The sequence below is a fragment of the Heterodontus francisci genome, chromosome 43 (genome assembly GCF_036365525.1).
Source record: "Heterodontus francisci isolate sHetFra1 chromosome 43, sHetFra1.hap1, whole genome shotgun sequence".
Lineage (NCBI taxonomy): Eukaryota > Metazoa > Chordata > Chondrichthyes > Heterodontiformes > Heterodontidae > Heterodontus > Heterodontus francisci.
The window spans coordinates 21,195,141-21,210,688 of record NC_090413.1 but is presented as its reverse complement, the minus strand read 5'-3'; the positions used below and the strand labels follow the sequence as shown (position 1 = coordinate 21,210,688).

The 15,548-nt window shown below is 43.6% G+C and overlaps 1 protein-coding gene across 2 annotated transcripts in view; it reads right to left on the bottom strand.

The window, feature by feature from the left end:
• Window positions 1-15,118, bottom strand: part of prkcsh (PRKCSH beta subunit of glucosidase II) — a 77,685-nt gene extending 62,567 nt beyond the window's left edge. The window contains exons 1-3 of one of the 2 annotated variants that reach the window (XM_068021127.1): window positions 14,631-15,118; window positions 10,717-10,833; window positions 1,931-2,026 (exon numbers count right to left, since the gene is read on the bottom strand). In XM_068021127.1, coding sequence (XP_067877228.1) covers window positions 1,931-2,026; window positions 10,717-10,833; window positions 14,631-14,736 — 319 coding nt within the window. In that variant the 5' untranslated portion in view covers window positions 14,737-15,118. Of the gene's footprint in view, window positions 1-1,930; window positions 2,027-10,716; window positions 10,834-14,630 lie in introns of those variants that run through there. The other variant, XM_068021128.1, reaches the window with a different exon arrangement.
• Between the last annotated feature and the right edge of the window lie 430 nt (window positions 15,119-15,548).

Below are 15,548 nucleotides of genomic sequence, written 5' to 3'. Positions count from 1 at the left end.
TACCTGGCTTAGTGACACACCAGGTGGTACATCTACTAGAGGCCAGAGGAATTATAGATAACAACCCAACTTGAACCACTTTATAAAATGCTATGCAGATTTATTTTGCTGAGAAAAATCATCACAACTAGCACAATGCAGGAATGAAACAAAGCATCCCGTGTCACAGAAGTACTAGTATTTCGACGAAGACTAATGGCTGGTCTAGATTTTATCCTCCAGAACCGGAGTTGTGTCTTTGTCAGGCTATTCTGAACAGCATTATCTGGAGTGAAACATGCGTGGTGGTGCTAGTAGTGGAAACAGTTTACAATGTATTAAGGGTGTCGCACAAGTAGCACGTTATACGGATCCAAGACAAACGGTGAAGAATGAAGCTAGACACAGATCCTTTCCTTGATAGTTTCTTCACAGAATGCAGCACTACAGAGCTCTGCCTCCTGCTTATTCCCCCGTGTCCCAGCAGACACTCTTTATATCCCCTCAAAGTCCTTAATTAAATAATGCCCTTCACCTGTGTATCCTTAACAACATAATTAACCTGCTATTAACAGAACACTGGTATACCATTTATATATATCAACTTAACTTACATCGGTCTTATTTTGGTACTTAAATTATTTTGGAAATTAAATCAAATGGCAATATTGTTATATTGCTCCAAGGATGGAGGAAAGTCACAGCATTAAATCAAATTCTAATGCCAAAGGAACATTTATTCTGATTTTTAAATAAAATAACTTGGCAGAGGCATATACTTGGTAAAAATAGTCAAGTCATTGAAAAGGATGTTAATTGCAAGTCTGGAAATTGGCATAACTCGACTATCGTCCTCATTATTGCTTTATATATATATCGGCACCAGAATACAGTGTTGAATTGCAATTGAGGGGTTTGATGAGGTTTATATACTGTGGTAACACAGCAGTTTTATAATTACCAAAACCACGTGGCTAACGTCAGCCTTGCAACATACCCATACGCTATTTTAGTTAGACAGAAACAGCCATGTGTAGTTCAGATAGAAACAAGGGCAATTTAAAAAACCTGCAGCTCCTTATACACCAAGCGGAGAGGACACAAACCGTAATAGCAATGTGGAAAAGCATGAAAATTAATAATAGTCAAATGGTAACAGCTGCGACAATAAAAAAACATCTGGCATTGGTAATGTGAGCTTCAATAACAGATTTGTTTTTAAAATGTAGAAACAGGCAAGATTCAAAGATTCCTCCATAGCGAGCAAAAATCGTGATCTCAATACCCAAGTAGGCTCGGCTGAAAATATACATGTCAAGTGCCTTTATTAAAAAGGAAAATAAATACTTGCATTTATATAGCACCTTTTATGACCACTGGACATCTCAGAGCGCCTTACAGCCAATGAAGTACTTTTCTTTCTGAAGCCTAGTCACTGTTGTAATGCAGGAAACGCAGTGATGAATCATCATCACTGGCCATACTATGTTCAAGGGCACATTTGGATCACAAGAATCGATGTCCAATTAAATCTAGAATTCCTCCCCAGCAATACTGTATCCCTGTATGTGGTTCATCCCAAGGTGTCCAGCTCACAAATTTTTTGATGGTAGTCTAAAAAGGAGGCCAAACTTGCAAACATTTGTCTGGTCAGAACGGATAAATGAACAGATTCTTCCCAGACTGGCTAATTTTCTGGAATGAGGCAGGCGGCCCTAGCAGCTGGACATAGCGTGACAGAAGTTACAATGAAGGGACAGCCAAACTTGAAAAGAGCATTGTGATTAATAGGCAAATATCCTGTATTATTTTACAGCTATACCAAAACCCATTAGGAAAAATTAAAAGCAGAGAGGCAAAATTTATTCCCATATATGGCAGGCTTGGCCATTTCTTCAGAGATCAAGTTGCAGCCAATCGTATTTTACTACCATTGTAGAAGAGCTCTTACCACAAATGCCATCATTCACACGGGAAGACTGAATGTACCGAGGTCTGTGCCCAGCGTTCGTGCAGTGGAAGCTACCATTTGGGCAGGCAGATGTTCCTAGCAAAAAAAGAAATCCAGGTCAGACATTGCAACAACTTTCACTTACACAGCATAGCAAACCTTGGCACGTGCTGTACAAAAGGAGAAATGAGTGCCTCAGCAGGAGCTGGCCACACAGTTAGTGGGGGTGACTGACGGCATGACCAAACAGATTTGTTTTGGGGTTTTTTTGAAGGTGAATGCAGATGTTGCAAGGCAAACAGATTCCAAAAGGGAATTCAAGAGTATGGGTGGTGGGGGAGTAATGGCTGGCTGAAGCTATTACAATCTCAGTGAGACCATTAACACAAGATTCGAGCCCCGCCCCCCCCCGACCAATTTAAAGAATTACACAAAATTTCACGTTTTAAGACATGTATAACAAGTAAACTAAAAGAAATCCCCATTAACTAAATAGTACATTGTAAGTAGCTGATACCCCCAATTTACAAAGAAAGATATTTCCTTTACTTATTAGAACACATGAAAATCTCACACGACACTTATACATTACACAGTCCTCCTTGATGATGAAATCTTTGCGGTTAAAAGGGCCAAGTTCCTCCCAGCTGCAATGGGTTGAATCTCCCAGACCTTTCTCAAGGTCAATGTCCTCTTCGTTCATTTCTCTGAGCACTTTTGTTCTGGACGTCTGTGAATAAGGCAATCCCTGGTGATCCTCTTGGTCTTTTACTTCTCCGCAAACCTCAACTTTCAAATCAGGTTCAAGTCTTCACAGCCCTTCACTGCTTCAGTCTTCTCTGAGAGGCGTTCCCCTCTCTCTCTCTCTTCCCCCCTCCACCACCTTCGGGCTTCCACACTGGTCTTTTTTACACCCTGTCTGCCTTCAGAAAATGTTAAATTTGTCTGGACTCAAAAGTCCATAGCCCATTGTCCATTTCCAATATACAAAGTCCACAAGTCTGGTTTCAGCAGAGCCTCCCAGGCTTTCCATCATTTCCAGGTGTTCGCAGCTCCCATGCACATTTGCATTCTCAGAATCACTGATTCCTTGTTTACGATCCAAAAGTCTGGGAGGGTGAAACCCATTGTTCTTCAGATCTTTTACCCCTGCAGTCTCAGTTTCTTCAAAAAAAAAGTATCTGATCTGTGTTCTCTGTTGTCCTGGTAACCAAGATTTCTGTCTTGCCTTTAATCAGAGTTGATGTGAGGTCATCTGTCTTCTCTGACTCCATCTTAAACTTTTAAAAATTAGTTTTTTTTTAGAACAATGTTACCAAGTCTGGTGCTCAGAGTCGTACAGCATAAAAACAGGCCCTTCGGCCCACTGCGTCCATGCCGACCATAATGCCTATCTATGCTAATCCCACCTGCCTGCATTAATTCCATATCCCTCTATGCCTTGCTCATTCAAGTACCTGTCCAGATGCCTCTTAAATGTTGCTACTGTTCCTGTCTCCACCACCTCCTCGGGCAGCTCATTCCAGACACCCACTATTCTTTGTGTGAAAAATTTACCCCTTTGATCCCCTTTAAACCTCCTCCCTCTCACCTTAATCTATGCTCTCTAGTTTTAGTCACCCCTACCATGGGAAACAGACTCTGGCTATCTACCCTATCTATGCCTCTCATAATTTTATATAACTCTATCATGTCCCCTCTCAGCCTCCTTCGCTCCAGGGAAAACAGAATCTTTCAGCACAAAATGAGGCCATACCAAAGTCCAGATCATTTATAAACAGGAAAAGCAATGGTCCCAATACTGAGCCCTGGGGGACTCCACAACATCTTTCACCAAGCACTGATTTCAGCGTTCTTCTCAGCCTCTCACTCAGACTGAAACAAACTGTACGAATCCTTGGATTTCTATTTGATACTGAATTGAGTTTTAACCCCATATCCTAATATCACCAACACAATCTATTTCCACCTGTGCAACACTGTCATCCAGCTGCCAATGAAACCCTTACCATTCATTGTTACCTCTAGAATCGATTATTCCAATGTACACCCATTCTTCACAAACTCCCACTTGTCCAAAACTTGACCTGTTCTGCACTCTGTTCCATTTGTTCATCATTGGCCTACACTCGCCCCCTGCCAACAAGATATTAAACTACTCATTCCTACCAAATTTCTTCACAGCCTTGCTGCACTCTATCTCTACAACGTCCTTTCAGTCTTATTTACCTTCCACAGCATCCTCAGATTCTGATTTTTTTTAAATACAACTCTGAAGCAAAACACAATCTGAATGAAGTACGAGCTGAGATATCGGGCAGGAGGAGGTTGGTGCAGTTAGAAAGAAAGATTTGCATTTATATAGCGCTTAACAACCAAGTAGATACTTCTGAAGTGCAGTCACCGTTGTAGTGTAGGAAACACAGCAGCTAACCTGTGCAGCAAGGTCTCACAAACAGTGATACTGTTTTTAGTAATGTTGGCTGTGGCATAAATATTGGACAGGACATCAGACAGAACTCCCTTGCTCTTATTCAAATAGTGCTATGGGATCTTATGCAAACAGGGCTTCAGATTTGGATGAGACATTAAATTAACTTACCTCCTGTGGCATTGCTCATGACGATATTCCCAACAAAGGCCTGTTCAGGTCACGAGAAAAAAACCCGACCCGAACCCAACAGAACCACATCAGACCTGAGCCCAACCCGGCCCGAGTCCCTCCATTTTTTCTTGCTGCGCTCGACCCGACCACCGGAATGTTCCCTTTACCTACCTTCCAGCTCCGGATCTGCAGGAAGCTGCAGCATGAGCGTGATGACATCATAGAAACACTCACTGCGCAGACTCAGAGTTTCCCTCTCTGACGTGCCGGATTCCCAGCTCAGGTAGGTTTTTTACTTTTAACACTTCTTGCTGTGTGTCCCCGATCCGAGCCTAAAAGCCGGACCCGGAAGAGCGACCTGACCCGAATCTGACACGTCGTCGGGTCCAGGTCAGGTAGCAGGTCTTTAATTCCCAATAATGGAGGCAAAGGATTGGTGGTAGCAGAGATGCACATGTACAGAGAATTAAAGGTTACATGGACCATAAAGTCAGGAGGGGAGAAAGCTCACATTTGAGAGACTGTAACAGCAACATTATGTTAGCATGGCAATGAAAGAAGAGAAAACTAGAGGCTCCAGGAATGGTGCTGAAAGTCTAGCATGTGGGTGCTGAGAAAAAGAGGCCTGTGGAGGCAAAACCTGATAAATGGGCAGAAAGACTTTGCCAGGACTGGAAAGATTGGATAGGCTGGGGTTGTTCTCCTGGAACAGAGGTGGCTGAGAGGAGATCTGATTGGTGGAGGCGGGGACATCAATTCCGTTGCCTAACCAGAATTTAAGGTTATCTGGGGTAGGTGAAAGTGTGGAATTCGAGACAAACAGATCAGCTATGATCTTATTGAATAACAGAGCAGGCTCGAGGGGCCGAATGGCCTTCTGTTCCTAATGCATATGTTGATTGAGATGTACAAAATTGTGAGGGGCCTAGATAGAGTGGATGGAAATGGCCTATTTACCTTAGCAGAGAGGTCAGTGATGAGGCAGCATAGATTTAAAGAGACTGGTAGAAAGATTAGAGGGGAGATGAGGAAAGGTTTTTTCACCCAGAGGGTGGGAGGGGTCTGGAACACTCTGCCTGTAAGGGTAGTAGAGGCAGAAACCCTCAACTCATTTAAAAGGTGTCTGGATATACACCTCCAAGAGTCGTAACCTTGCAGGGCTACGGACCAAATGCTGGAAAGTGGCATTAGGCTGGGTGGCTCATTTTTCAGCCAGCACAGACAGGATGGGCCAAAGGGCCTCTTTCTGTGCTGTAAACATTCAATGATTCTATGAAAGATGGAACAGCAAACTGTATTGGTAAGTTCTGTATTTGTTTTCTAAATTCTTATATTGATATAAATTTATGTTATATAAATGTTATTTGTCAGGATATATAGTAAACTTAGGAAGAAAGCAATAGCCACTGGCAGCTAATCAGAAAAATGTGACTTATCTTGTTATTTCGATTGCAAAAATCACCCATGAGACACACTGAGGAGACGAGGTGCATTCACAGTTTGATGCTACAGTAAATTGAGATGCAACCAGGAATTAAAGAGAGATTATGCAGGACACTGTGCTAACCTACTCCATCAGCCAGGTGTCGAGGATTCTGATGTAAAGAATCACAAGAGGATGCCTTCCTCCTGACATGTATTTTGCCACATGGAAATCTGACAAAGATTGTCTAGACTGGTTCCTGGGCCTTGTCCCATGAGTGCGGATTAAGAAGACTAGGCTTATATTCTCTAGAATTTAGATGAACAAGAGGCGATTTAATTGAAACATAAAATTCTTAAGGAGTTTGACAGGGTAGCTGCTGAGAGGATGTTTTCCCCTGGCTAGGGAGTGTAGAACTAGGGGTTACAGTCTCACAATAAGAGATCAGTCACTGAGGAAGATAGGACTTAGGAGTAGGCCAGTTTGCCCTTCGAGCCTGCTCCGCCATTCGATAAGATCATGGCTGATCTGGTTGTGGTCTCAACTCCACTTTCCTGTCTACTTCCCATAACCCTCGACTCCCTTGTCTATCAAAAATCTACCTAACTCAGTCTTGAATAAATTCAACGACCCAGCTTCCAGTGCTTCCTGGGGAAGAGAATTCCACAGACTATCAACCCTCAAAGAAAAAATTTCTCCTCACCTCTGTCTTAAAAGGGAGACCTCTTATTCTTAAACTTTGTCCCCTAGTTCTAGTCTCCCCACAAGAGGAAAAATCCTCTCTCCACTCTCTCAAGTCCCCTCAGAATCTTATATGTTTCAGTAAGATCAACTCTCATTCTTCTAAACTCCAATGGGTATAGGCCCAACCTGTTCAACCTTTCTTCCTAAGATAAGCCCTTGATCCCCGGAATGAGTCGAGTGAACCTTCTCTGAACTGCTTCGAATGCAATGATATCCTTTTACAAATAAGGAGACCAAAACTCTGCACAATACTTCAGTTGTGGTCTCACCAAACCCTGTATAACTACAGTAGAACTTTCTTATTTTTATACTTGATTCCCTTTGCAATAAGTGCCAACATTTCATTTGCCTTCCTAATCACTTGCTGGACCTGCAGACTAACTTTTTGAGATTCATGTACCAGGACAGCCAGGTCCCTCTGTACTACCGAGTTCTGCAATCTCTCTATTTAGGACTGAGCGGAGAAGAAATGTCTTCACTCAGAGCACTGTGAACCTTTGGAAAGATCGATGGATTTTTGGATACTAAGGGAAGCATGGAATAGGCAGGAGAGGGAACTGAGGTAGATGATCAGCCGATTGTATTGAATGGTGGAGCAGGCTCGAGCGGCCCACTCCTGCTCCTATTTCTTATGTTCTTAAATTTAATTTGCATCATTCAGAAGCAATCAGTATACCTTTTCAGTTCTGTAATTCCTCTACACTAGAAACATTTGAATGTTGAGTTACTAGTTATTACCTTACACAGTTACACTGAAAGTTTTCAGATGAGGATCAATGCTGAAGAAACAAACTAAGCATAAAAAGAGTCGAAATATGCTGAGCAAAATTTCAGTTAATACGGTCTATAACTTCTTGAATTTTGAACCATCATGCCAACATGGAGCATTAAGGGTGCACCAACCCACAGCGACACAATGGCTTCAAGTAGATTTAATCCTTGAACAGAAATGAAGATCACTAAATTAAGTGGTTTTTTGTGTTTAAGATTCAAGGCTCTTTTCAGAAATAGCAGTGCCTGGATCTGAGAATATGGCAGTATTAGGTTGGCTTCCTTTCATCGATAAAAGATGATGGCCACGCAGCAAACAATCCATTCAGGTGCAGTGTCCTCTCTTGATGCTCCTTTGCTGAGGGCTGTGAAGGCCAATCCTTGAGAGGCAGGTTCTGCCACAAGTGAAGCTGCCAAGTGACGCTGTGAGTTATCGTTTGCGGCGTTGGCGCCTGTTGCCAAGCTGCGGTAGCTACTGGTCGTCGTGGTAGTGCACACCAGTCCACAGGATGTGTCGCCATTTCCCTCTTTCGCCAGCTAGTGACTCCCAGGTGCGATAGTCGACATTTAGGGCCTTCATGTCACACTTGCAAGCATCCTTGAAGCGGAGCTTTCGACACCTCATTGGTCATCTGGCCCCAGCTACCTCACCATACACAAAGTCCTTGGGTATGCTACCATCTTCCACCCTGCGGACGTGTCTGATCCACCGAAGCTGCCTGTTTGATTAGTGCCAACGCACTTGGGAGCTCTGCCTTTGACAGGGCGGTCACGTTTCTGATCTTGTCCTGCCAGGATATACCCATTATGCTGTGCAGACAGCGAAGATGAAAATTATTGAGCTTCTTTTCCTGGTAGCTGTAAGTCGCCCATGTTTCACAGCCATACAGCAAGGTGCTGAGAACACAGGCCTTATAAACCATCAGTTTGGTCCTAAGGGTCAGCTTAGTGTTATCCCACAAGTGTTTCACAAGTCAGCCAAAGGTGGTAGCTGCTTGTATCAAGCTCTGCATCAAGGGACAGACTGTGTCACCATGGACCCAAGGTAGCAGAATTTACTAACCACTTCCAGTGGGGTGTTATTTAGTGTGATGTTGTTACTAACTTACAGATATATGTTTGTAGTTTATGTCTCAACTGGAACATACGTCATTTGAACTAAAATTTAATTCAAATCGCAATACTTGCTACTAGATAATTCAAATGACAAACAACTGGCATTTCTCCTGCTTCTGAAATTAGTACTGCTGATACCCAGGTGGCAGCAGAAGTACAGGTAGTTGATTCAATCATCTGTACTGATTTTCCAGCACCAGTGATCAAATCACTAGAATCTCAATCTTATCAACATTCCACCAAAAATATATAGTTCCACTCCTCATGAATGACACTGCAGCTGTGCAATCCGAGCACTTCAAACTCAACCTCACTACACAGGCAGTCCAGGCAAAAGACCAGACAGATTAAGATCACTCACATCTCTGTCACTTTCGCCAACCTAGCACCAGCACTGTGTGGCATAAGCAAGTTTAAAAAATTGATATAACTGCAAATTTGAGAGGGAAATTAAATTTGTGCTTGAAAGTAAGCGCAGTCTTTTAAAGTCGGCCAAAAATAAATCTACACCAATTTTCACGCAAAAGCAGGTTTAAATGCTTTCAAATTCCTGGAAGGAAAATATGGCGATTTAAGTTGAGTTAAAACAAATTACGATCAAAGCGAATAATTCAATACAACATTAACAGGTAAGGCACAACTGAGAACTGAAATTTTTACATAAAAGGACATTAACCCCCACGGAAGTTAAATAAAAGCAGTTTGAGTGATAAGTTGCCCAAATTGTTAGTGATGTCAATCACTTCACCCTCCTTTAAAAAAAGGCAGCTCAATATTTCTTTTTCTTTACCTGGTGAACGTAAATTTTCTTTCACATGGGCAGTCCGAATTTCGTTTTGCAAAATAGGGGCATTTTATAACCTACGTCAACTGGTAATATTAGAACACTTCAACTGCATACAGAACAGGAGTGCACACCACTTGTAACCAATTGTACCTTCGGCAAAAAGCCAATGCGGTGCAACTCACTAACAAAAATCCGTGCAGTTACATTTCCTCTGATAGTGCACTGGTTAGCACATGTGAAAAATTCCATTGTGCCCCATTTTAAACAGGTTAATGACTATATCAAAATAGCAAGCACAGCAAGTAGAAACAACTTCATTAACCTAGAAGCTAAGACAAGAAATGAAACCCCTCTATCAGTAATGCAGAAAAATTAACCTTCTGATTTTCAACTTGGTCTTGTTTTAGATTAGGTTAGATTAGATTAGAGATACAGCACTGAAACAGGCCCTTCGGCCCACCGAGTCTGTGCCGAACATCAACCACCCATTTATACTAATCCTACACTAATCCCATATTCCTACCAAACATCCCCACCTGTCCTTATATTTCCCTACCACCTACCTATACTAGTGACAATTTATAATGGCCAATTTACCTACCAATCTGCAAGTCTTTGGCATGTGGGAGGAAACCGGAGCACCCGGAGAAAACCCACACAGACACAGTGCGGCACAGTGGCGCAGTGGTTAGCACCGCAGCCTCACAGCTCCAGCGACCCGGGTTCAATTCTGGGTACTGCCTGTGTGGAGTTTGCAAGTCCTCCCTGTGTCTGCGTGGGTTTCCTCCGGGTGCTCCGGTTTCCTCCCACATGCCAAAGACTTGCAGGTTGATAGGTAAATTGGCCAATATAAATTGTCACTAGTATAGGTAGGTGGTAGGGAAATATAGGGACAGGTGGGGATGTGGTAGGAATATGGAATTAGTGTAGGATTAGTATAAATGGGTGGTTGATGGTCGGCACAGACTCGGTGGGCCGAAGGGCCTGTTTCAGTGCTGTATCTCTAAACTAAACTAAACTAAACGACACAAAAAAGAAACTGACCTACAACAGAAAGCCAAACGCTGCAGACACTGGAATAGAAGTTTGAACAAAGAGCAGGAAATGACAGAAACAAGTCAACAGGTCAGACCACAGCTGCCAAAAGAGAAACGCAGGTTTAACGTTTCAGCCATGTCCTGAAACATTAACCCTATGTTTCTTTCTCTACAGATAACACTTGCTGCTTACTCATTACCAGCGGTTGTTTCCAAAAGACAGGCTGTTTAAAAATGGCGACGCTACCTCTATAATGAATTAAGAACATTTTTGAAAGCTTCCAAAAGCTCTACGGTTCTAACCTGGTTCATCTGAGCCATCCTTGCAATCACAGTAGTCATCATTCACCTCGTCGAATGGAATGGTTTTGGAGCCATCCAAACACGTAAATGGTTTGGTCTCATCATAGAAGTGTCGATCTGTAAGTAAAAGGATGGGTTGCTGATAAAAAAAAAAACACACAGATTTTTGATTTTAACTCAGCTCGTTTGAACTGTTACGTAGAATTTACAACACAATCAGGCCATTTGGCCCAACTGATCTACGGACAGTGTTTATGCTCCACACAAGTCTTCTCCTCACTCGATCAACATATTCTATTCCGTTCTCCTTCGTGTACTTAACTAGCTTCCCCTTAAATGCAACTTAGGCTTCTTCCCTTCCTAAATCTATTTTCATGCCTTTGATGAAGTCTTGTTGGAACTTGCTTCATCCTCGCTGGAATCCAATCACAGAGACAAAGGATCAATTTCACAACTGCAGTATTTAAAGGCGATGCACTCCATTAGTACTCCCATGCATCAATTGGTAAATACAGTGGATTAACAGGATGCAAACCTATTGAACTATCTGAAATAACCAACAAGTTTAATAAGCAGCACCACTGTAATGATTCCTTTGTACTGGCAGATGGTTAGTGCCATTTGCCCAATAGAGACTGCTACCTATAAGCAAGGAAAGTGTTAAGTGGCGAGCACTGTACTTCTGAAGTGCAGTCACTGTTATAATGAAAGAAAACAGATTAGCCAATTAACACATTGTACGGCCGCAAAAACAGCCAGGAGATATTGACCAAATAATAAAAACTCAGCAGGTCCGGCAGCATCTGATGAGACAGAAACAGAGTTAACGTTTCAGGTCTGTGACCAGATAGATTGTTCTTAGTGATATTGGTTGAGAGATAAATATTGGCCAGGACACCGGGAGAACTCGCCTGCTCTTCTTCAAAGGGGTTTGTTGCATCCATCCGAGCAGGCATGCGGGACTTTGGTTTAATGGCACTCCACTGCAGCGTCAGCCTGGATTATGTGCTCAAATGTCTGCAGCGGGAATTGAGAGTGCTACTGCTGAGCCAAGGCTGGGCTGTGTGGGCCTTTACAAACCAGCTCCGATCAACTCCAAGTTGTCCATTTCACTTTTCCTTGAACAATGCTTGCTGACATTACCAACTACTCCTTTGATGAGTTACACATTTGTCCCTTCATTGGAAAACTCCAGCATTAGCACCTTTTACCAAGTCCCAAGCCGAATTAAGGAATGGGCATGGATGAAGCATTGGGCGAGATCTTGGCTTGAATTGAATTAACGCTGGAAATTAATTGTACATCTTAAGACGAATGCTGCCAGCACACAAGCCAGAATGAAGCAGAAAGAACTTTTGAAGAAGGGCTCATATTTCTATAGCACCTTCCACAGCCTCAGAACATTCCGAGGCACTTTACAGCTGACGAAGTACCTTTTGAAGTGTCGTCACTGTTGCAACGTAGGACGTGCGACAGCCAATTTGCGCACAGCAAGATCCCACAAACAGCAATATGATAATGACCAGATAACCTGTCTTTTTACGATGTTGACTGAGGGGTCATTTCTGGCCAGGACACCGGACAGAACTCCCCTGCTCTTCTTCAAAATAATGTCATGGGATCTTTTACCTTCACCTGAGAGGGCAGACGGCGCCTTGGTTTAACATCTTATTCAAAAGGTGACATGTGCAACAGTGCAGTGCTCCCTCAGTACTGCACTGAAGTGTCAGCCTTGATTTTTGTGCTCAAGTGTCCAGAGTGGGAATTGAACCCACAACCTACTGACAGAGAGGCGAGGGTGCTACCAACTGAGCCACAGCTGCCATACAAAAACAAGACCACCAATATCTAGTTAACATTTCAGAACCCCATTCAAAACAGCCAGATCTAATCCAGGACAGATTAGAAACCCGACTTAGATTCTAACAGAACCAAATCTATTACAAATTCATTTAAGCGACTGACAGTGCTCCAGATTTCCCTGAATTGAATAAACTGTGGGGGCTCCCTACGATAAGGGAGGCTCTACATGCTCGATGCAAGCAGCAGGATGTTGGGGCAGATTGCCTTTCTTATTCAATTTATCCCATTCCTTTTTTTTCAAAGTAGGATACATTAAGACAACCCAGCCTTTCCAACATTAGCAGTTCCTTGTTCAGCAACCAAGCGCTGGCTCTCTGGAACTCTAACCAAGTCCCTTCATTCTGCCAGCTCCTTCCTGCCTTTGGAAGCCCTCAGCTTCAACAGTGCCTTCGTTCCCTTGGTTCTCATTCCCCATGCTTAATGTACATCGCATCCCATTCCTCGTTATGAAGTTTATTTGGTCACCAGTCACCCTGGGCATTGGATAGAGCAGATTTTAAACTCCTAAAATAGTTTATTTTTAAAAAGAACGATTAGTTTTGTTTTCTTAATGTTCTTGGGATGGGAACAATGGCGCCAAGACGACATTTATCATGTCCTTGTGTGGGCTGCTGTCTCATGATTGCTGTTACGACTGAGTGTTATGCTATTTCAGAGGGTACTTGCTGTAAAGCAGACCAGATAGGGGTGGCAGGGCATTAGTGATCACGTGACTTTTTAAGGAGAATCCAGGAACATTTTCAATGGTTACTTTTAACCCCTTCTATTCAGTTTCATAGTTCACCACCATTGGATTTCAACTAATGACCTGAAGGTTGCTCGTGCAGTACGATAACCTCTATTGTCTTATGGCAGTTATATTGCAGGGGGGGAACATTGTAAATTAGCGTTGGTACATTTCATTCCACATCATACATTTTTAGACTTTAACAAGAGAGAGATTTCCAGAGTTTTTTTTAAAATTCGCTCTTGGGAATGTGAACATTACTGGCTAGGCCAGCATTTGTTGCTGGTCCCTAATTGCCCTTGTAAAGCTGGTGGTGAGCTGCCTTCTTGAACTGCTGCAGTCCATGTGGGGTAGGTACACCCACAGTGCTGTTAGAAAGGGAGTCCATATTTTGACTCAGTGACAGTGCAGGAACGGCGATATAGTTCCAAGTCAGGATGGTGTGTGGCTTGTAGGGGAACTTGCAGGTGGCAGTGTTGCCATGCATCTGCTGCCCTTGTCATTCTAGATGGTAGAGGTCACAGGTTTGGAAGGTGCTGTCTAAGGAGCCTTGGGGAGTTGCTGCAGTGCATCTTGTAGATGGTGCACACTGCTGCCACTGTGCATCAGTGGTGGAGGGAGTGAATGTTTAATGTGGTGGGTGGGGTGCCAATCAAGCGGGCTGCTTTGTTCTGGATGGCATCGAGTTTCTTGAGTGTTGTTGGAGCTGCACTCATCAAGGAAAGTGGAGAGTATTCCATTACACTCCTGACTTGTGCCTTGTAGATGGTGGACAGGCTTTAGGGAGTCAGGTGAATCATTTGGGAGTTTATGGGGAAAAGGAAGTTTGGGGGAGAGGGGGATTTAGAGGAATTCCTAGCCTCCAACTTGCTCTTGTTGCCATATTATATTTATGAGGCTGCTCCAGTTCAGTTTCTAGACACTGTTAACCCCCAGGATGCTGATGGTGGAATATCGGGCCAAATGCCACTCCACTTTTCCATTGAAATATTTTATTGTATTTTCTGCACTGTCACACATGCAGAGCATAGTTGCTAAAAGTGGTAGCAATACAATGCCCTACTCCACTATAATGTTGCATTCTAATACTACTTTACTGCATTATTTGCATTGTATCTCAGAAATGCGTTGCTAAAACTGATAGTAATGTAAGGTCGCCCACCAATGCATTATTGCATTCGAATATTTTATTGCATCTCAGACGTGTTGCAGTTGCCAAAACTTGGTAGGACACCACTGCACCTCCCTCATTGCAACCTCTCCAAAAAAAATACTTGTTGCATTAACGCATTGGGGGGGGGGGGGGGGGGCAGCGATTACTCACTGGACAAGGAGACCCCCTGGGGCCGCTTCACCTCCACGGCGGCTGCGCTGCTCAGCGCGAACAGTAACAGGCCCAAGCCCGCGAGCGCCGACACGACAAACGCCATCCAATCAGCGTGCGAGTTCACCAGCAGCCGGCGTCCAATCCACGAGCGCCCTCACCAACAACCGGCGTCCAATCAGCGAGCGAATTCACCGGGGTCAGGCCTCCAATCAGCGACCGAGTTAACAGCGGCGGGCGGACGCACCAAACTGCACCAACACACACAGGGAAATGGAAGCGATGGAGAGGGTAAAAAGATGTGGGATGAACGGAGCTAAGATTTGAGAACCTTAAAAAATACGAATTAGACCGATGTAAACTTTAAAAACATAAAAAAAAGAAAGTAAATGGAGCAGATCCTGCCCCCCCCCTCGCCTCAGCTCCGGCGCCACACGACACTCCGGCTCCTCCGATTGACCCGCTGCCCGGGTGACGCGTCAGCTCATTCGCTGCCGCCTGATTGGACAGAGTCTCCCGGCCGCAGCGCGCATGTGCCGACTCCGCCACAGCATGCTGGGAGTTGTGTTCTCTGCCTGTTGCAGTCATTCATTCATGGGGAAAGGAGGGGATTGGAGAGGGAGGGGTTAATGGAGAAATGGGATTTCGGGGAAAAATGGAATTTATTTAAGGGAAGGGAGATTAGAGAGAAAGGGAGTTTATGGAGAAAAGGAAGTTTGAGGTGAGAAGGGGATTTAGAGGAAAGGAGGAGTTTATTTAGGGGAATGAGGATTAGAGAGAATGGGAGTTTATGGGGAAAAGGAAGTTTGGGGGAGTGGGGGATTTAGAGGAAAGGGGGAGCTTATTTAATGGAATGGGGTTTAGAGAGAAAGGGAGTTTATGGGGAAAGGGATCTTATGTGGAAAGAGGAATTTAGGG